Here is a 24,518-nt window from a genome sequence, read left to right on the forward strand (position 1 = left end):
CTGTAATTGTTGCCCAGGCCAGCAAATCCCAAAATATTTAGAGGCTTAGGTGAAAGTGTTATCTTTACTTTGCTTAGAGCAGCGAATAGCTAAATAAGATAAAACATTGGTCTTGTGTACAGTAACTCCAATTTATGCTGGAAACAATATAATCATGAGCTTGAAATGTCATGTTACAAGGCACATATATCCAATTCTTTAGACCCATATATAGGGCCACATTGGGCCACCTATTCTTTCTATCTGGTGGGACCTATGCAGAAGAAAATTTGTCTTGCATTGGCAGTTCTTTACTCTGTGGAAAGTACCTTTGCATTTAATATTGTTTTTGTGTGGATCCAAACCGGTTTTGAGTGGTACCTTGCATATTTAATCTGGGTCAATGCTACGCTAATGGGCATTTGGGCCATATTTGGGGGCGTCTGGCGGGCCCTTAGCAGTAGAAAATTTGTCTGGCATGGGCCATTCAGTACTTTGTGGCATTCATGCATTAAGTTGACATTGGTTTCAAGTGGTACCTCGTTCGTTTGATCAGATGCATTTTAAGGGGCCCTTTTGGGGCGTCTGGCGGGCCTTTGTAGCAGAAAATTTGTCTGGCATGAGGATTTCCATAGTCTGTAAGATCAACCCGAACATTCAAAACCGGTTTTGAGTGGTACCTTGCATATTTAATCTGGGTCAATGCTACGGTAATGGGCATTTGGGCCATATTTGGGGGCGTCTGGTGGGCCCTTAGCAGCAGAAAATTTGTCTGGCATAGGCCATTCAGTACTTTGTGGCATTCATGCATTAAGTTGACATTGGTTTCAAGTGGTACCTCGTTCGTTTGATCAAATTCATTTTAAGGGGCCCTTTTGGGGCGTCTGGCGGGCCCTTTGTAGCAGAAAATTTGTCTGGCATGATTATTTCCATAGTCTGTAAGGTCAACCCGAACATTCCAAACCGGTTTTGAGTGGTACCTTGCATATTTAATCTGGGTCAATGCTACGATAATGGGCATTTGGGCCATATTTGGGGGCGTCTGGCGGGCCCTTAGCAGCAGAAAATTTGTCTGGCATGGGCCATTCATTACTTTGTGGCATTCATGCATTAAGTTGACATTGGTTTCAAGTGGTACCTCGTTCGTTTGATCAGATGCATTTTTAGGGGCCCTTTTGGGGCGTCTGGCGGGCCCTTTGCAGCAGAAAATTTGTCTGTCATGGGCCATTCAGTACTATGTGGCATTCATGCATTAAGTTGACATTGGTTTCAAGTGGTACCTCGTTCGTTTGATCAGATGCATTTTTTGGCCCCCTTTAACCGGCCCCATGGGCCACATGCAGCAGAGCGACCACGGCAGACGTCCACTTTTGGATATACTGGGTTTTTCCACAAATGTTCCAATACTCAGATATTGGTACCTCGTTCGTTTGATCAAAGTGCTCTGGGCTGCCGGTCTATTAGTACATATACTACACGTAACACAGGGATAACACTGTTGACAATATAGCCTATCTCTGATTAGTTTTCTTTTATTGCTTCCATCGATTTTATAATATCAATACATATCAATAATTGCATTATAATATTCTACAATAAGAACTTATAATATAGTAACAGATACACGGGATGAATATGTTGTAATTGTATCACAATGAGAGACCAGGATCGCCTCAAAGGGAACAAGTGTGTTTGGTTGCAAAACTTGTATATTTGTTCAAGCATACAGAAATATGGAAGATACCAAGAACAATTACAAAATAAAAGAATAATTATTTCCTTGGAAATATATCATATCATAAACAGAAACTGCAACGCAATGATTTCTTCCATATTTATCTGTTAGTCGGTGTTTGTAGTTATGTAAGTATATTCAGTTTTGCGGGCCGGGGGTTGAGTAATATTGGTAAACTTTATGGCTTCATAATATCCAATTGGTTTAAAGCAAATACAACAAAAACTGAATTACAATGAAGATATTACGAATATTCATTAATCCTTAACCAGCACCATTAATAAAAAGAAGCAAAATTACGATGCAAGAAGAATGAAAGATATGTATGTAGAGCCGATCATCGCATTTAAGGTTCATGTTAAATATACAGAACATTATCTTCGTTGCTATTATGTTAAAAGCTTACTATAATACGTCAGTCACGTGTTCCTATTGTCTTCAAAGAAACGTCATTAGAGATCATAATAATGGAACAAAGAACTGGATTGAAAAACAATATATGTCATTGTAGTAATTAATGTCTAAGACAATGTTTTAGTTTGATTTTGAATAACACAATCAATGGTATAACGGTAGACAGCCAGTCATTGTTATTATGATAACATTGAACAATATTCTTCTAATATTCACTGTATTACGCGTGAGTAATATCAAAGATTAATTCATAATATAGAAATAGGAGGAACGAAAGAAAGCAAATAAATCTTGAAAGAAAGTAAAATTAATGAAAGGATGAAGTAGAATGAAATCTAACAATTAATGACTAAATATAACAATAATTAGAGCAAGTATTAGAATTGTTACAAATCGAAGGAAAATATCGGAATATAAAGAAATAGGGAAGATCTGAAATAAAATGAAACCAGTAGCACCATTTATAAGGCGCATTAATATAACAATGAAAGAATACAATTAAACGTATATACTATACAGAGCCGATCTTTGTTGTTAAGGATTACTTGATATACACATAATATTATCAGCTTTACTACGCCAAAATTATGTAATGCTAAATGAATAACTTGTTAACGTTCTACTTATATACCGTATTAAAGAAGACTTTAATGAAGCAATTAATGAAGACAACTTCCAAATGTCAAGACTTATTCAAATCTACGAGTCTTGTATCTTAACAAATATGGAAGAAACGGTATCTCCACAATTTAAATTATTTTTTTCTCAAATGCCTAAAGGACTTAAAGTGACTTGCTCATCGATAGCTTATCTATCACATAATATTAAATATGATCCATAGCTTACCTATCACATAATATTAAAATGATGGATAGCTTACCAATCACATACTATTAAATGATCGAAAGCTAACTATCATAAAATATTAATATGATCGATAGCTTACCTATCACATAATATTAAAAATGATCGACAGCTTACCAATCACATAATATTAAAAGATCGGAGCTACCTATCATATAATATTACAATGATCAATAGCTTACCTATATACTATTAAAATGATCGATAGTTTACCTATCACATAATATTACAATAATCGTTGGTTTGATTCTCCTTTGGTCTCACAAACAAGTAGAAACTTTTAAAGATGCAGTAAACTAAAACACTTTAATTAAGGAAATAATAAAATGAAAAGTAAAACACAGAGAGCATTCCATTGCATATAAGACTTACTTAATGTACAGAACATTATCAGCATTCAATCTTGTTGAATTATGTAAGCTCACGTGATCGTATTTTCTTAAAAGCGAAGGCTTTACTTATGACTACAATTACAACGTAGGGTAAATGAAGGCTGTGAAATATTAACAAGAGCCCGACGGTCACTATGGTTCTTCGGTAAGTGGAATAATAAAGTGTTGTATGCCATCACTCATTATCATAATATTTATGCCTATATGTACCAGCTACTAACCAACAACTGTATTCCAAGATTAGATACAATCAGATATACTTAAAGGTTGTAGAGTTATTGAGATAAAAAAATGTTGGCCCTTCCCAAAACTTGGGCCCAATAAAACGATGCCCTCAAATGGTCCTAAATATATTGCGCCCACAAAATTCGGGCCTAAAGAACTTGTCCCAAAAAATGCATTTGAGTTGAAAACAAAAGTTGGGCCCTGCCGGCCCAAAAATGGGTCCGGAATTATTGGGGTCCAGATGGCATTCATGTAACAGCTATTAACCAACAACTGTTTACCAAGTTTGGCTACAATCCGAATTAGGGTTGCGGTGGTGTTGCAATGGAGAGAAAATGTGGGCTCAGATGGTCCCAGAATATTGGGACCCAAAAATTCGGGCCCAAAGAAGTTGCCCCAAAATTTAAGTTGGAAATAAAAGTTGATCCCACCAGCTCAAAAATGGGTCCAGGATTTTGAGAGGGCCCAGATATTAACCAGCAACTTGTACCAAGTTTGGCTGCAATCCGACTTCGTATTGCGGAGTTATTGCAATGTAAAACGTTTTACGTTTGACACCATAATCTTATTAATATTCATAAGGTCAGCGCTACAAAAATTGGGCCCACCTTCTTACTATAATACATCTACATAACAAGTATGATAAAAATGCATCACTCCGTTGTTGAGTTATCGCGGACTCAAGCAAGTGTCACAGACGCACACGCCCTCACCATTGCATATATTCCTTTTGCCTTCGATAAGGAATAAAAACTTGGTATGCATGTATTTTGCAATTAATAGGTATTGTCATCATCACATACCCTAAAGCAAAGTTGGGATCCTTTTCAATCCAAAGTCAAACTAAGGAAGTAAAAACATAAGAAAAATGGAACATTTTGCTGTCAGTGTGCAACTATGACATCACACCTGTTTGCTTCAAGTTCACTTTTGGTACAATCTGTTACAATTCCAGCAATCGATATATCCAAACCGCAATGTAGAAATTGGATACAAATTTCAACAGGATGCTTTGTATATGATTCTCTTCAATAAGTCAAATTAACATTTTTTTTCTCTAATTTCCTTTTTAAGGTTATCGACGTGACAGTCTCTTTTGAGTCAAAACGTAAAGAACACTTCAACAGACAGTTTTCAAAATGTAGCAGAAATTTAAAGTAAGCAAATGAAAAATAACAATATGATATCCATTAAAAGCGCTAACAATAATGGAAACATGTCTATCTGATTAATTTCTGTAGTAATGTTATTAATCTTATATTGACGTCATTTCATCATACCTGGAGAGATTTAACTAACTGCGCATGATCAAAGCGCATTTAACTTGACTGTTATTTTCGAAGAGTTAGCATTCACACTAAATAGAAACGTTTGTATGTTTGTTTGTCGGTGAACTATTTTGAGCGTTCATGTTATATTCTTCGTGCGCTGATGGGATCATTTAATACAACAAATAGGATATTAGGTAAAATTGATAACAAAATAAATTATTAAAATGATGATTTGAAACAAACATATTATAAATCAATATAAACGATAATAAAGCGAAGCTTAAAATAATAATAATAGAATAATAAAATGAAAGTATTGACAAATGAAGTTATTGAAGTCTCAGTTACGTAATAAACAGAATACACATTTGTTATTTTAAATCAGATGATATGACGTCATCTTATTGTCTTCATGTTAAGAACGATAATTCATAGGAACAGAAAGAAATGAAGAAATGCTGACATAGAACAAACATGTCACAGAGATTAATTAATATAACCTCTAAGTTCTTGTAGATCGATTTTAATGACACAATGGTATTGTAGATAACCAATGAATGCCACTTAGTCCTAACGTTGACACAATTAACGTGGCTCTATTCTTTGTTAGATTTTAGACAATACGTAACCGATACGTCACAGTTTACATCAAATGTAGTAAAAGGAAGAACGAAGACAAAGTGTAATCATGCACTCCTAGTTACCAAGTGTATGTGGATACAGTATGTACATATGTTTACCAAAGCATTCCAAACATGTCTGCTTAAAAAAATAAGTTTAGGAATATTAACACAATTAGACGTATAATTAATTTTCTGAGTAGATAAGTGTTTGTCGGAGTGGAGGTGGGGGGGGGGTGGTGGGAGGTAGAGATATGGGTCTGGAATTGGGATGAATCATAACATTACACATTTCATAACATTACCTTTCTCTTCATTCACACAAGTAACGATGACTTTGTTACATACTAATTTAAATTGGAAAAAATACTGTACGTAACTGTTATTTTCCGTTATTAACCGTTATACAAAATTCCCATTATACAAATTAGCGTTCTGGTTGTGGTGCAAATAACTACTATAACATCTACTTGGTCACCAATGTGTTGGGTCTAACCCCTCCACCCCCCCCCCCCCCGCTCCTCCACATACACACATAGAGAAAGGTAGGGATTGTGCTCTCTTTCTTCCCTCTCTCAATAGTTGACATCCAAGAAAATATAGTCTCCTATACTGATGACGTAGTGGTTGGTAGATGACGTCATTAGAAGCTTGATTGGCTCTTAGCAAGTTTGAATTTGGCTTGAAGAGCAAACGAATTTAGAGTTAGAAAAGAAAGTATATTTGGATAGTAATGTGGGTAATAAAACGTAAGAAAAGACTGTTGTACACTTTACAATAAAATACTAAGTAGCCTATATGATCATGTAAGATATCGAATCCTTGTTGGGAGTTCTTTATTACAGTTTACAAAGTTAACCTAATCCCTTGATATGATGGAGAAGGAATCCACTAGAAACCCCATCCCATCTCCAAAAAATAATAGAAAACGCTATCATTACATTAAATTATGTATGCTACCTGTGGTTAAATCCGCCTAATAGGTGGGTAATATATCTTAATTAATAGTGGAAGAGTTTCTCATAATTAATCATTCTTTCTAAGATGTACTTTTCTGTTATCGTTTTGTTTTCAATTTCATCGAGTTAAATTCAAGATACATAAAAAGTAAATCTGTTGTTTTCTTCAACTTGGTAATCAGTGACGTCACCAGACTATTTTCAGTTGGTGGCGAAGATGAGGTCGATGTCTCTTAAAAAGAGATATATAGTGTACAGTGAGCTCATTACAAAATTAGATATACAACATATTAAGAAATGGCCACTGTAAGATAACATTTATGTCCCCTTAACCCACCCCTCTAGTCCCCCGAACGACAGCAATGTGACTAACAAAACCTAACAAAATACATTTTTACATTTTAGCGCACAAAACTTAGTAGTTGAACATGTAACATATTAAAAGATGACTTTAAGCACAACATGAATGTTGTTATGTTTTAGACCACTGGCTTTCAGTCTAGGCTGCTTTTACTATAACATTTTGTTTCATGTTGAGACACGTTACCTTAAACATCTGAGTTTATCAGTGCAGGTAACTGGACTATATAATATAATACGGAGACAGTTATGTCAGTTCATCAAATACAACACAAAACTCAATGGGATGAGAAAAATGTTATGGCCTTAAATAACATGTTAACAGTGAAGTACAAATTCTACACGGACAGATGTAGTTGAAAATCATCTAAATATGCTCTGTTTTAAAAACGAAGTTACACAACTTGATTTTGTTGAGTTATTCAATGTATAAATTACATTATTAACATAAATATTTAGGCCTGCACTCAGGGGCTGAAGTCATTATCACTTTAGCATTAAAAGGAGTATTCCAGACATTTATCATATTTTAAAGGTGAATATCTAACAAACCCAGAAAAGTTGAAGAAACTTTAGTAACATTCCATGTTTGGACTATAACATTTAAAGACTGAAATTTAGATTAAATTAATCCTTTAAAACCACATGTAAATTGAACAGTTATCTTTTACTTAACTTCGTTATTGTGTATGGAATTATTAATATTATTACACAACCTAATCTCTCTACAGGATCCCTTCACAATGAATGTAAAAGTTAAAGTCTTCATAAAGTCACCATTACATTCACTTGAGAATATAGGCATTTGATGACGTCACAATCATACTAGACTAGTTCCATGTGTATTATACTGGAGCTCTATCTGGCGCTGTTTGTAGTATTTGGGAGATATTAACAGTTAACAACCCAAATCTTTATTAGATCTTTTCTCACTGAAATTACTACCATCAATTTGAGAATTGAGTGGATGACGTCATAGTCCTGCTGATGATTGTCATCGCCAGATGAACATGCATTTTTCATTGAGCTGTAATATAAAAATAATATGATATATATTAGGTCATATTGTTATCATAATAAACGGGTCAAGGAAACACTTATTCGTAGAATAATGGGGAAGTAATACCTAGACAACCCCCTCCCAACCTGCCCCTCCTCGAAAAAGCGCCAGCAGTACCATGAACCGACAAATAATTTAACCCAACAGCTAAACAAAACATCGCGACACGGGAAACAAGCGAACGATGTTTCTGTTAATGGAAGGAGCTTATCACTCATTTCAATACATTTAATCAGGGATTTGCTTTGTGAAAGAAAAATATAATAAAACCAATTATAGTTGAAGCAAATGATATTAGTGACCAGATAAAATTAGATCATCGCAGATATAGGAATACAAATTCTGGTTATTGATGGAGATTATTATTAAAAATATATTAAAGTTTGACAACTAAAAGTAGCAGACAATCACTGTTAACAAATACAATGTTATATACTAAGGTAGAGATTATTCAGCTGTATTGACTTACAGTTACTTGCGCCTTGCCTGGTTGAGTTTCGCCAAGCTCAACTGGTAAAATCTCCCACCATCGAACCCCTTAATAAGAGGAAAATATAAGTAATGAATATGTATAAGATATGACAGAAACAAAGTCAATGTAGTAACGTTAAATGTTGTTAATATTCATCATATGCATTCCATATTAAAAGTGTAATTTCAGATCAATCGATTCATGTTACATTAAACTTTGCATGTTTAAAATGTCTTGACAATTTTTGTCCTGTTTATTATTATTATTATTATTTCAGTTATTATTTTAGTACGCCCTGCGAATATTTAAGTACTGGACATGATATACATATGAAGCCTAAATTCATGAAACCATGGTCACTAATGCTGTGGTCCCTTTGATTCCATGCTTGAAAGGACTGATTTGTGACGGTTGAATTCTATAAGAAAAAGTTCGACTATGTGCTTGAAATATTGATACCAAGTATATAAATAACAAATATTAATAGTTAATGTCAACAAATATTGACTCATAGCGCAAAGATATAATCCTCTCCCAATCTATATAAAAGTGATATATGTGTAGAACAGGATTACTGTACAAGAATCAGTTCACTCAACTCCACACCCCATCCTCTTCCCTGCCGGTAACAATAAATGACCTGTTCAAGGGATTTCCCCTTCATATCACTATGACTGAACCAATATAACCCAATGCACTATCACATTATTACCTAGTGAAATTTTCCGTCATGTTTTAACACCAAACCGATTCACACAGGGATTACAGTAACTACTATTAAACTAAAAGTTTATTTCCAGAGTAAAAGCTGGATCGTGCTGATATATCTGATTAATTGATAGCATTTGCTTTTACGATTTCAGTAAGAACTGAGGATAATTGTAATCCTAACAAATAAACTTGATTTGTTGGGATTACACATATTTTGAGTTCTTACTGTAATCCTCATAGAATATGCTACCGATTTGTAACACAATCCAGTTTTTAGTGTGGTACAAATGATTTGCAGTATTTACTGTGTTCTCTGTGTACATCGGGTGTAACACTGGTCTCGTCAACTGGGGTCGCCATTTTTATATGAGCTGCAGGGCCTAACATTCTACTCTTTATGAAGTCCGACAATTCCTTCTAACTTTGATAATATCGTTACATAACTTATATTCATGTCACTCACCCTTCCGTTAAGTCTTTTTTGGAAGGTAAACTGAGATTGATATATTCATTTGGTAGAAAAATGTTCAGCTGTTTGAAACCCATTGGATCATATGTTTTGTATAAATGTGAAATGACCATGCTGGACCGGGGTCTGCTCTCATGTTTTGTAATGGTGTAACTTGTGTTCTCATTATCAGCTTTTACTTTCAGTGGAGGAATATTAATAATTAAGACTTTAATTATTAAAAACATATTATGTTGTTACAGGCAACGTCTCCTTGTTTCTTTCTTTGCATTTGCTAGCGTTACCTTGTTCTCCCAAAACTATAATTTTATCAAGGATAAGTCATTCAGATTTGAGGTCAATGGTGATATAAAAACCAGTCTTAACTTGGTTCATTGCTCAAGTTTAAAGATTGAGGGGGGGGGGGGTGGTGGGGCGGGAGGCAGGGGTGTTGGTAGGTGAGGGGCTAAGACATACCGATGGTCAGTGGTGCTGAAAGTGCTGCACTGTGTTTGTTCACACGGTGTAAGAGCACGCTTAAAGACCCTGGTCATAGGCATTGTTGGACCCGGGGACATATTGCCTAAGAAGTCGTAAAACTCATGCAATGGCTTTTTTAATGTACTCCCAGGACCCCAATGCGAAAGTACAATTCCTATCAATGTTTTGTAAAAGTTATTCGCGATCATGATACACTCACATCATCTTCCGCAGCACACGGGCATGTGTGGTTACCATAGTACCAATGTCTGGAAGCCTGTTAGTTTGCAGATACTAGGCCTATAGTAACAGTTAGGCTTGACCCCTCGACTTCATCTAGCTCGATTTTATTTGACAGAGAAATTTGTGAAACTGAGTGAAAGACCACAATGTTATTGTTTTTAGTAAAGAGAACCGATTACTAATATTCATGTTTATATCTTACACAATGTGTTTGGCCAAAGAGGATCAAACTCAAAACCATTGAAAACAGGAAATTGAAAGCCAGATTCCTTTCTTATAAGACTTGGATAATTTCTTACACATGTGTTAGGTTTGTCAACATAACAGTAAAACCAGCTAGCAAGCTAGTCACAGCGCCTACCACAAACTAAACTTAAACATTATGCTGATATGTACAGTATGTTGTGGGAAAATGCATGACGTAATCCCTCAGATGCACGTGATCCCTGAGATACTGAAATATTTACATTTTATATTTTTTTCTAGTTTCCTTCTATTTGGTATCGCAACAGCTTGGTATGCTTGAATTCCACAGGGAATGGTTTCCACCCCGAGTTAGTCATTTTATGCCACAGAGGACGCCCTCGTATATCACGATGAATAATAATGATGCTATAACCCAACGGATACCCTCACAACGCAGTAAATCATCTTTCTCCTAGACTTTCACATACTGAGTATAGACTTTTAGAGTTAGCCCTTACGTGTGAAGAAAAAAATACTATCATAACAGTGTTGAATGTTCACCTAACATATTATTGAAATTGAAGAGATAACCCTGGTCCGCTCTGTTGGTACTCTAATTATACCAACAGAGCGGACCAGGTTATCTCTTCAATTTCAATAATCAATATCTTACCGATTACCGGTTATGTGGTTACTTATATACGAAGATGCGTCCTCATCCATTCCCCACCCGCGCTCAGTCCCAGAGAATGATTATAATAACTAAATATCAAATAATATCGAAAAATAAGAGCGATTTGAGTATAGACCTCTAAAGTTAGCCCTTACGTGTGAAGAGAAAATTACTGTCATAACACTGTTGAATGTTCACCTAACATAATGTTTTAATAAAGGTTACTTTTAAGGTGTTATTGTTACTTCCTTTAACAGTCAATAACGTGTGAACATTTATTTCGTGAAAAATGCACGAACAAAGCATTTAATATCATAAATCTAAAAATGTTCTTTTTTAATCTTTTCGAATTATTATCTGCACCTCAGCAAAGTGAAAAAAAAAAATAATCATGAAGCATATGGTTGGGGTGGGGGTCGTGGGTGTGTGGTGTTGAAGGCTGACATTTTTAAGGCGATATTCCAACTTTGTGTTATAGAGTTGTTGGCTTGTAACGCTCCATAACATCTGACTAAACCTTTAGTATTTAAAAGTCTATCCGTTTCTTTGTTTATCATTTCTTTGACTGTGTGCGGAAGTAAGATTATTTAGGCCGCATCTAAACTTGACATTGAGAACAGTGCTATCATCATTACGAGATATAAACTTGTAACTGGCCTATCTAAATTCGCTGTTCCATACACGTCAATTATAAATCTTTTCCTCCTGATGAGAAACAAAGTACCATATTCTTTTGTCTTAGTTCTTTGTTCCACATTAATTAATACCTCTTCGATTGTTACTAAATTACCGTTACTATTTAACAGGAACATGAATCTATGTATTGTTGTTCATGTAGAGATATCCATGAAAGTTTGGAAAATTCAGTTGTAGGATGAATACATAAAATAAGAGACACAAGGGGAGAATTAAATAGACTACTGTAGATCTGTTAACATTAAAAGATATCATGAAATATAATAAACCCTGCACATATTTTTTCTTTTAAATTTACTGTACCCTGTATGTGTGTAGGGATGCACCGAATCCAAATTTTTGGATCCGGCCGGAACCGGATTTTGTCGGATAGTAGCCTACATGAAATCCGGCCGGAACCGGATTTTTTCATTACACAAAAGAAAATCATTAATAAGAAGTAGAAGTATGAAACAAGGAGCAAATCTTAAGTGAGGTATACGCATATTATAAAGAAGGTGAAATTAAGACCCCATTTATGAGATTAAATATTACTTGAAGTGGTGTAATCTACATTCTTTAATAAAATAACTACAATATATATAATTGTTGACAAGCTTGATACAGTATGTAAATTTGTTTGCTGGAAAAATACTGCATACTACTGTACCTATGAAGTTTGTTTTAAAACGGGAAGCTACATTCCACAAATCTCATACTTATACTGTATAAAAAGATTATTTAATTGTTGTAATAACACTACTATCTGGATTTAGAATTGTCTTTTATTATTCATTATTTGGTAACAAATTTTTACACTGCAATATTATCTGTAAAAAAAATATAAAAAAAGGCTTCATATTATTACAGTACTTTGTATTATTTTGATTGATCTTTAGAAACAGTGGGTCAGACCATGGAGAAAATTAAATTAAACATGTTAAACCTAATTTTTCCTTCCTTTGAATGTTTTTATTAATTTTTGGAAATAGTTCACATTGATTTAAGTTAATACCAACACCTTTTTAAGGAATAATTCAGGCCAGATTTTGAAAAAGATCCGGCCAGATTTTGAAAAATATCCGGCCGGATTTTGAAAAATATCCGGCCGGAATCGGAACCGGATAATTGCTCACTATCCGGCCGGATAGTCCGGCCGGACCGGATATCCGGTGCATCCCTATATGTGTGTATGTTTAATTGGAAGTTTGTACAAGCGCACATAATTAGTTATACAATAGTTGACTCTCTCTGCTCAACGTTAGACAAGGAACATTTAGACCAGGAAGCGACGGTCTGTAAATTAAGGAATTAAGGAAGGAATTAAACGACGAAAGAAATAATGCAAATATTTTAAGCCGTTATTAGTTCAGATTCACCGTTGCCATTTTTTGTATCATAATGCTGTTGCTTATTCATAGTACTGTACATACAGAGGGTGGTACTAAAAGACGTTTCTGGAAAGTTAAATACAAATCTTAAATTTAACACCTTTAAGTTTACCTTTAATGTATATTCAACTCTACTTTAATTTTCCTTGCATGTTAAAGTACATCTAATTGATGAAATCTACCTAAGAAAAACATACTTGTTTCTTTGTTTCAAGTTAAAACCATATCTGCCATTTCATATATACGCCTGCTTGGACCAACATATTTATCTCAGTCACGTATATATACATTAATCTAAATAAATATTAAATTATAATCAATGGGGATCCCTCAAATACCATTACGACTGAAACCATTAGAACCGAGTTACATTTACTGAATGTTGTATTATCGTGTACAGTGACGTCACAACGTAAAGATTCTAGAGATGTAAAGTATACATCGATAATTTCACCAAAACATTTTTGACTGAGACGGTGTGGAAGAGAGACACTTGAAGCACGATAGATTCATTTCGCTTTATATGTTTTTATCTGTCTGAATAATCTCTACTTTAAAATTGATAATATTAATTGATTTACAAGACAATAACTTCTATAAGGAGAGCATATAGGGGTCTATATGCAGAGGAAGAAGGACAACAATAATTAGGAAATAGGATGAAAGTGCTGGGGTACGGGGGTGGAAAGGAGGCTTCATTTATTTTCATTTATTTGTACCAACCTCGTCACAAGGTTTCTAACGTATATGTTGTAATGTACGATATATATATATATACATCCTGGAGAAATAACTCCTCGTCGTTGACCAATTGCAGATTTATCTTTAAATATAATTGTCCTAGCCCCCCTCCACCAATTATAATCTCTTGTGAAGTTTTTTTAATTTTTGATATCATAATTAAAAATAACAAATCAAACCAGAGAAAGTGTGCCATTACAATGATTAGGCAATACGTAGATTGTTATTGACCAATTGTCTTTATTTGGGTTCAAGTTTACTGAATTAGAATATTGTCCTAAAGTGCAACTTGTGATTAAATGAATTACCACTTCATTAATGCGCACACACCTATCTAAACATTTACAGTTGTATAAGGTTTCGTTTCATGTTAAATTAATAATATAATACAACAACGGATATGGCTGCTTTGGGGACACATGAATATGTTTCCAAATCAGATGAAAGGGCATTGAAAGAAAGTAGGGACATTTTATAGTAGAATATGGAAAGTAGTTTTCTAGCACCAACAAAGAATTGAGCAAAATACAAAGCTTAGGATGACAAAAGAGCGATGGAAACTTTTTAATGTCATCACGAGGGTTTCTAACGTATACTGTGAGTCTTGCAGGAAGTAGACACTTGACAATATGCACGATTGCGCTCATTTCCAGAATGTCGGGTGAAATGAAGATCATATCCTAGATTAACGCTCTCTGTCCTACCGTGACCTGTATTACATACTAATGTGATTAATCACAGCTCCACCGAATCATCGGTAATGAATTACTCCACAGAGCCAATCTGGTGCCACTAAAAATGTGTATTTGCAAGATCTTCTTCTACATTTTATTCCAAACCACAAATATAATATTTTCACAAAATAAAATAGTCTTCAATTTTCTTTCATTTTATCATTAAACGTTTCACCTCTTCCTTCATTCATATCAACCGCCAACAAGTCCAGCATGTGCACTCTGGAAAACAGTGAGTCTGATGTTCACAAGCAATTTCGTTGATATATGCACTCCACACACAAATAATAGGCAATAAAAACCAGTTTCTGTTATGATTTTAAAACCATATACAAAGAACAACAATGTTGAATCGCGCTGCTTTGCATCGGTCACCATCCGTTACACTACCAGTACATCCTCATTTCTGACCTAGAAACTACAGGTATTTGATGTCATATACACATTAGTGTACGTGGAACCGTCGCAGGAACATTTACCCTGATAAATTTGAGTTAATAATAGCGTAAGATTGAACTGAGAAGAAAGAGCAGCTATAGTGCACTAGGCTGTACTTTGTGCTGTTTTTGCTACAATCTGCTGGTAGCAAACTTGGCCGTTAAAAGGAATGAGAAGGACTTATAAACATTATGTTACTTCAGTCCACCAGGGAAGATTAAAGTAAGTTTTCTAACAAACAAATACAGTATCTATGACACTCCAGTTATGTGTGAATATTATATGGATTGGTCAACGTTATAACCTATTACGTAGCAGGCCTGCAGCTTTATTTAATTTTTTTATTAAAACGTTTACGCATTGACTTAATTCTCAACATTATTTGAGTTAAACACTACGAAAGTATAGAAACCAACTTAAAATAAGTTTTTAGAGTCAAATTCCTTACACATCTGTTCCTATTACTAACTTCCAAATTCCCATCACCATCCTGTGCATTTGATCAATTCGCAAAGTACCATAGAAACGGGTAAATATAATTTGATTAGTAATTACTTGAATCAAGACCAACAATTTGAAGCAATATAGCTGTTAGTGTTATAATGCTGCATGGAAGAGCCACGTCTCACACCAACAGAAACAGCTAAACACCTAAACGTGACCAGTTAAAACCAGAGAGCTGCTACAGTAAGATACATGGTCAGTTAAACGGACTGTTACGACTGTTGTTGTGTGTTATGATGAACAACTACACAGAACTTACAAGAACAGACCTGTTCAATATGATGTATAACATTCTACGGTTTCATCTCAGAAAAAAAAAACGTGAAGTTTATTGGATGCAAATTCACAACCTCGAATATTAATACAACGGCATGTGTCAAAAACGATTGTACAATATATAGCAAACCTGTCCAAAAGTCAATCTTTTAGCTATAACTATATGTTTGAAATATCAAACTGACATGGAAATTGTACGGGTGTGTCAATACAGAACTAAGCGTTGTGAACGCTGAATGAGATTCATTAGGACAATGTTCACACGCAAGATTCTATCCGCTCTCTCCACAACCAATAACCCCCCCTACCAGGGACGTAGCCAGGGGGGAGCAGGGGAGCGACCGCTCCCCCCTTTCAGTTTCGAAAAAAATGTTTAAAAACTGTCGTTTTTTAGCATGGTATTTTGTCAGTGCTCTTTTGATCTTGAATACTCGTCAGCACCGTTAACTCGATTATAATCGTAGTAACATTCCCGCCTACTGATTGAACTACTTACTTAGTTTGGCAGATGCAATTAGCTAAATTTAGCCTATAGCCTATTACAAGCCTACAGTTGGCCACAGTGTAATAACATACATATTGCCTTATGTCACGAACCGTATGCACAACAACGTCGACAACGTTCGTTCTCATCCTTTCTTTGATTCGTCCTAAGTTGTTGCACGAACAGCATGTTATGAAGCTAAGCTAGCAATCATGATACGCACTTCCTATAAATAATTATTACACCGCTAATACACTGCGATAACGATATTTTTTAGACCACTGCATATCTGGCTATATTACAAAATATGAAAGTTTATATTGTCCATCAGTTAAGTTCGTCAAATGTATTAAAGTCCAGACATTGGACAATAAACAAGAATCATCCTCCTGGAAAAATTGTAAAAGGGCACTGTTTGTCTTTCTGATATATTACGTATAAGAACATGTAAAAGAATTCAAACAGGAAACAAAATCTGCTGATAATAAGATATCATATGATCAGGGGCGTAGCCAGTATGTAGCACTGCAGGCCCGGGCCTACACATTGTTGGGCAAGTTACCTTTTTTTTTAAATACACCCATAATTCAAATCCATAAGCTTGCTGGACGAGTTTAAGATTCTAGACAGGAAAAACTATTGAAATGAACGTAGCAAGAATATGGCCAAATTATTGGTGACCTATTCTTCTGTCATCTAGGCTGTCATTTCTATCGCGTGTCGTTTCAATCAACACTCTACCCGCCGAAAAAGACTAGATTCCGATCTTGTCTGTAGTAACATCTAGTTAAGAACCCGTTTACGCAAATAATATTTCAGTTGAGAAAACAGTTGAGAAATTTGCATCAGATGGCAATCGTCGGATAGCTCTCGCCTTCTCTTATTAGGCAAACTTAAACATTTACTACCTTGGAGTGTTAGCTCAGTGGTTAACGCCGGTGCCTTTCAATCATAAGGTCCCCGGTTCGAGTCACTCCCAGATTAATGTATATCGTCCAGTTACAGAGTTGTTGACAATTAACAATTCATAATTATGGACGTTAAATATGAATGTAAGAGACTGACTTCGGTCAGCTTGCGGCTTTGATAAGCCTATGAGGCTTCTTCGCGAGTTCCTGCTTGCAGGAGGATCTAATATACATACATATACATACATACATACTAGCTACAGTTGTATCAAAGACAAGTACTGGCTGTAGTTGTATCAAGTACATGTTTGGCCTATCTTTGTATATACAATTATCAGAAGTTGAAAAGTAAGACTACTCTGTACATGTACCTTGCTAATTTTAAATATATACATTATGTAGTATTGAATTACGTACTATTTTAACTCGTTTGTTTTTTGGGTTTAAAAGTGATATTGAATGAGGCGTCTCAAGTTAGCAAGAGGCCAGGGAACCAGAATGAACACTCGGGAAGGGCCGTTTCCGGCCATCTGGGGGGGTTTGTAAAACCAAAAATTTTCTTGTACGCTCCGCGCCAACCGATGGTGGCGCTTCGCTCAGATAGTCGTGCCTACAACTTTGAAAATCCATATCAATCGCAAAAAGTGCTCCCCCTTTCAAATTCCTGGCTACGTCGCTGCCCCCTACCTCCCCCCCCTTGGAAGTAGGAGCGGGAAGATGTCTTAAAGTTCTTTCTTTACGTCAGAACTTCTTTATATTACCAGCAACACGTAAACTTTACAGATAATGTATCACCACATTGATTTGTTTACACTTACTGAGGACTGAAACAGTGCTAGAGCAGCATACCGCAAATAAGCTGACCAGACTTGCATTATGAGCAATAGCTGAATGAAAGGTGATCAAATTCTTTACCTGCCATTGACCGGTTTGTAGATTCAGACGACGACAATTGTTCCAGTCGATACTATTCCAAACTGATGAAAAACATAAAAGAGAGATATGTTAATGATAAGTGCATACTTGTCAGAAAATGAAGTCCAAATATCGACGGTTTAGAATATTCTAAATAATGCACAAACTGACTTTGACTTTGACTACATCGTCTCCGAATCTCTCTCTAAGCTGTTATCACGAGATAATTTAGTAGCTTTTATACAAACTTCTGTCTAAAATTGGCAAACGTGTTTTTAAACAGTTAATTACGTATGTTTATGAGATTGAGCAATGATGACATCATCAGCACTCAGCAGTGACGTCACTCCACCATTAGCAATGGGAATCTCGATGTGTCCTTTAAACACATAACAATAAACGAGCGTACAATGTGTACGAGTCTGAGAAATAATGTTGAGTGGTGAATATAGAGAGGTTTGTATGTATTTACATTACTATTAATTAATTGAAATAATAAATTTAGGTAGAATCTTAGTATAGATGTGTTATTGTACAGAGAAATGAAACATTTGTTTTCTCGTGATGTTTGTAAAAGCTACCCGGTTTCAAGATATTCAGCATTATAGCGAAGCGCATTAGTGACGTCATCAAAGATCATGAAAACCACTAATTTATATATTGATAATAGAAAAAGACTAAATGTATTTGGAATTACTTAATTGAGTTAAGTTATAGAGCTACAAGACTAGACAAATAATCGTCATAATCACGTGATCACATTTTCAATGTCCTGAGAATATGCCAGTTGTGTACACTAAGGTGTATTGTCTTGTTTCCAGCCACTTTCTTAGGAGAGTTGTATTAAGACTAAATACATCAATCTCTCTACTTGTCCCTTAAAGCCTGTTCCCACGAACGCGGGCTTGCTTCACTCTTGATCGACCTATTAGGGGGGGGGGGGAGGGCAAGTTGCTCCACTGTTTTACTGCGTGGGAACGGGGCAAGTCCGAGCTTGATCAAGCCCCTCATGAGAGGTGGGGTTAGGACAGCTAAGCACGGGTAAACTTTGACAAATGTAAATAAACAATTGCATTGGGGTGTAAAAGATACGATGGATTTTATCAGTTGTGGTTTTTGCCGCTTGCCAATTTCTTTATCGACATCGACTGTGTTTATTCTCAAATTAGCTGTGTGTACAAAGGACCAATGCAGTGAGAATAGAGGAATAAAGGAACGTAAGGCATAGCTGAGTAGTACACAGTGTAGCTGCCCGCGTATATCCGCATACATACAGTAAAAAGTTTGAGCTGCTTTCTTGAAGACGTCCAGATAACCGGAAAGCCCATTATTATTATTATTAGTGTTCAAACGATTAACTAAATCGGAATCTGCCCGATTATTGCATAATCGGAACATAATCGGAATCGGTAAAAATTAGTTCTGTTATACCGATTATTCAATAACATATGGAAGGTGAAAATATAATGATTCAAAAACATATGGAAGGTGAAAATATCAACTGATTTATTAGGTTTGTTCTTTTACTACGAAACATTAAAATAAAGACACATTCTATACGTCTTTCACAATCTTATTTCATCAAATTAGGCTGCCAGTGTCGCCGATTTTGCTTCCCTCGTGGTTAGTGACTTCATATTTTTCTGCACAGTTAGCATGGTAACAATACCAATTTCGCGAATTAACGATTGTGCTGGATATATAAATTATAAGGCCTATGTTGACTAGCTGAGTATAGGTCAGGGTCGGAAATAAGCCGGCGACGGGCGCTTCTAAAGCACAATTGTGAAGGCGAACAAGAGAATTGTGACATGCTAGGGTTTGCAGTAGCAGCGCGAATCGCGCCCGCATCAAAGTGCGGGAGGGTCGCGCACAATCATCGGGAACTTCTCGCACAGTCGCTGAAAAATTACGGCCTCCACTAAGCAATTTTCAGTACCAGCGACAATAACCTAAAATCCCCACAAATCTCCGACCGCATGGTAGCCTTACTTCACACGAAACCCCATGGAAATCTAACCTAGCCATTTGTTTATTGGTTTAAGCTGTGTCGCAAATGAAAAATCAAAATATCCATGAAAAACTGCAATCGTCGACCACATGTCGACCACATGTTACCCTAACAACCACACTACGTCAATGGGAAATGTAGCCTAACCATCGGTATGCAAAAAAAAAAAAACCAAAACACAATACTTTGCGTAGCTTTGTTTACATACTTTCCTTGCTGCTATCGTCGCGCGAATGATAGCCGAACGCCACACGTACTGTAGTCAACGGGAAAATCTAGCCTAAGCATCTTTTTATTCGCTAAAATTGTGACTCAGTTAGCTAGATCTAAAATATCCATGAAATACTGCAACCTTCGACCACATGTTAGCCTAACAACCACACTAAGTCAATAGGAAATGTAGCCTAACCATCGGTTTGCAAAAAACAAAACAAAGTAGCTTTGTTTACAACTTTCAATCAGTTGGAAATCAGCAGTTGTTTGGAAGGTATGTGCTATGTATTAACAAGAGCCCAAGGGCACTGTGGTTCCTTGCTTGGGGTATATGACAATACACATAATATTATCAAGCAAGATTGGGCTGAAATAGTCCAAGTAATTGCGGTCCTACATGTTCCCATAAAGTAACCAACACTATAGCCAACACAAAATGTCATCGGATTTTTTATCAAAAGGCACTTTTGAGATCTAAATATGGCGTTGGAAATGTAAGAAATATAAGAGACCTACAAGCATGTCAACAGATATGATAACAATGGTGACCTCAGATGACATGACCTTTAAGTTTCAAAATGTTCCACCACCCCATTCACAACTTGTCCCAAAATATCAACCATGTCACACCATGGCAATGAGATTTAATTGCATTAAATGTCAAAAAATTAACTTTGAACTTGTATGTAACTTCACACACAAAGGTCACCCGGAGGTCAACCAATTGACATTTTTGATCGGTGAGACCTAAATAGAGCCTGACTGTAAAAATTCAAACATTTTTTCTTTGCCCATTTTCTCCCCCCATAATACTACTTTTTTAACATAAGCTGACCTTTGATCACATGACCGTTAAGTTTGAAAATATTCCCCTATACCATTTGCAACTTGTCAAAAAAAAATCAACCTTGTCACACCTTGGCACTGGGAGTTATTGCATTAAATGTGTGAAAATTAACTTTGACCTCAAATAACTTCACACACGAAGGTCAAATGGGGGTCAACCCATTGACATTTATGATCAGAAGGTACCTTTAACATCTGAAAATAGCATCGAAACTGTAAAAAAATCCACAAAACACGAAAAGGTCACCAGAGGTCAAATTGAGGTCAAGGGTCACCCAGATGCGGGTCGACAATTGGATTACATTGAAGCAACTCCCAACCCTAACGGACAATTTGTTCTCAAGTTGTCGCAAAAATACTAGTTTTTTATCATTAATTGACCTTTGGTGACCTTGTATCACATGACCGTTAAGTTTGAAAATATTCCCCTATACCGTTTGCAACTACTCCAAAAATATCAATCTTGTCACACCTTGGAACTGGGAGTTATTGCATTAAATGTCTGAAAATTTACTTTGACCTCATATAACTTCGCACACAAAGGTCACACAGGGGTCAACCTATTGACATTCATGATCAGAAGGTACCTTTAACATCTGAAAATAGCATCGAAACTGTAAAAAATCCACAAAACACGAAAAGGTCACCAGAGGTCAAATTGAGGTCAAGGGTCACCCAGATGCGGGTCGACAATTGGATTTCATTGAAGCAACTCCCAATTCTAACGGACAATTTGTTCTCAAGTTATCGCAAAAATACTAGTTTTTATCATTAATTGACCTTTGATGACCTTGTATCACATAACCGTTAAGTTTGAAAATATTCCCCTATACCATTTGCAACTACTCAAAACATATCAACCTTGTCACACCTTGGAACTGGGAGTTATTGCATTAAATGTCTGAAAATTAACTTTGACCTCCTATAACTTCACACACGAAGGTCACACGGGGGTCAACCCATTGACATTTATGATCAGAAGTTACCTTTAACATCTGAAAATAGCATCGAAACTGTAAAAATCCACAAAACACTAAAAAGGTCACCAGAGGTCAAATTGAGGTCAAGGGTCATCCAGATGCGGGTCGTCAATTGGATTACAGTGAAGCAACTCCCAACCCTAACGGACAATTTGTTCTCAAGTTATCGCAAAAATACTAGTTTTTTATCATTAATTGACCTTTGGTGACCTCGGATCACATGACCGTTAAGTTTGAAAATATACCCCTATACCATTTGCAACTTGTCTCAAAATATCAACTGTGTAACACCTTGGCACTGGGAGTTATTACACTAAATGTCTGAAAATTAACTTTGACCTCATATAACTTAACATACAAAGGTCACCTTGGGTCAACTTATTGCCAGTTTTGATTGATGAGACCTAAATTAGAGCATCAAACTATAAAAATTCAAACATTTTTTTCTTTGCCCATTTTCTACCCCCAAAATACTAGTTTTTTGACATTAATTGACCTTTGGTGACCTCGGATCACATGACCGTTAAGTTTGAAAATATTCCCCTATACCATTTGCAACTTGTCCAAAAATATCAACCATGTCACACCTTGGAACTGGGAGTTGTTGCATTAAATGTCTGAAAATTAACTTTGACCTTGTATAACTTCGCACACGAAGGTCACACGGGTGTCAACCAATTGACATTTTTGATCGGAAGGTACCTTTGATGTCCAAATCTAGCATCAAAACCAAACATTTTCTTTTTTGCTCGTTTCCTCCCAAAATAAGCACATTTTTTCTAATGTGACCTTTGACCTTTTGACCTTGGTTTCAGATGTAGTTTAATCTCCTGATTCCAAAAAACAAAACGAAAAGTCTGTACAACCATCCTAACTCCGACCGAAAAACTTTGACCCCATATAACTTCGCACATAAAGGTCACACTGGGTCAACCTATTGACATTTATGATCAGAAGGTACCTTTGACATCTGAAAATAGCATCGAAACTGTAAAAATCCCAAAAACACGAAAAGGTCACCAGAGGTCAAATTGAGGTCAAGGGTCACCCAGATGCGGATCGACAATTGGATTACATTGAGGCAACTCCCAACCCTAACAGACATTTCGTTCTCAAGTTATTGCAAAAATACTAGTTTTTTATCATTAATTGACCTTTGGTGACCTCGGATCACATGACTGTTAAGTTTGAAAATGCTCCCCTAACCAGTTCACAACTTGTCCCAAAATATCAATCTTGTCGCACATTGGCACTGGGAGTTATTGCAGTTTTAATATTTTCGGTTTTTGGACCATAACTGACCTTTGTGGGCACCAAAAACAATAGGGCACACCTTCTCCATATGGCGGATCTATAGTTCAAGTTTGGCCTCAATCCAACATTCCCTTATTGAGATAGAGCGTACCCAAGCAAGTGTCACAGACGCACACACACACACACACACACACACACACACACACGCCAACCTGACTGCATAGGTTCCTTTTGCTAAAAGCAAGGAACCAAAAACTAGTCTTGGTCGATCGTAACAAGCACATTCTATGACTCTTAAGTTATAGGCTAGTATTAAACTAGGATAAGTTTAAGTTAACTCACCAAGGAACGCAGTGTCAGAAAAACAAGAAAAAAAATATCAACAATGAAACAGTCGTAGCTGGATATTCAAAGAGATCTTTATTCCCAATAAATTCCTGTGTTACTTGACGTACTACAGTACTGATTTCGCTTAACTCCCGTTAAAATTCGTTGAAAGAAAAATAACCGAATTTCTACGTGTTTTTAATCGAAATTCCCCGATTTTTAACGAAATTCCCCGAATTTTAACGATTGGTTATCTCAGTCATTTCCTTCGTGGAATTTTCAACGATGTGTTGAAATTCTTTTTTAAACGAAATAGAAGGTCAATATGTGGTTACGCGAATCGTTGGAAAACGCGTAACTTCGTTTACCAGTATCAGACTTTGGTACAGTCGTTTGAAAGAGGGAATATTTACAAGAGCATTCTCAGGCTTGTATGAGTAGTAATGCACATAAATTCATGTAGCTAAACTGACGGGGGACGTTTTCTTACTGTGAACCCCAAACACAGTGACATAAGTCTTAACTTGGCCAGGTCAAATGGAAGGCTGCAGTACAAGCTATGTACCACGAGGCACCCTTCCAGATAAGTTGAGGTTCTGTTTAACCATTTAAATAACAATGAATGGACATATAAACTTGGTTTACTTGCAGATTACGAAAAATAGTTATTTTTAAGAGACATAAATTTGGTTTTTATGAGAGTTGAAGTATGAAACTTTGTTTCCGAGC

The 24,518-nt window shown here is 36.0% G+C and overlaps 2 protein-coding genes across 6 annotated transcripts in view; both read right to left on the bottom strand.

The window, feature by feature from the left end:
* LOC139969986 (uncharacterized) overlaps positions 1–24,518 on the bottom strand; it is a 131,221-nt gene that overhangs the window by 49,674 nt on the left and 57,029 nt on the right. The gene's annotated exons all lie outside the window — the stretch shown is intronic.
* LOC139969978 (NLR family CARD domain-containing protein 4-like) overlaps positions 1,496–24,518 on the bottom strand; it is a 585,990-nt gene continuing 562,967 nt past the window's right edge. The window contains exons 9-10 of the mRNA XM_071975470.1: positions 8,349–8,416; positions 1,496–7,846 (exon numbers count right to left, since the gene is read on the bottom strand). Coding sequence (XP_071831571.1) covers positions 8,351–8,416 — 66 coding nt within the window. The 3' untranslated portion in view covers positions 1,496–7,846; positions 8,349–8,350. The remainder of the gene's footprint in view (positions 7,847–8,348; positions 8,417–24,518) is intronic.

This window comes from Apostichopus japonicus, chromosome 7 (genome assembly GCF_037975245.1).
Source record: "Apostichopus japonicus isolate 1M-3 chromosome 7, ASM3797524v1, whole genome shotgun sequence".
Lineage (NCBI taxonomy): Eukaryota > Metazoa > Echinodermata > Holothuroidea > Aspidochirotida > Stichopodidae > Apostichopus > Apostichopus japonicus.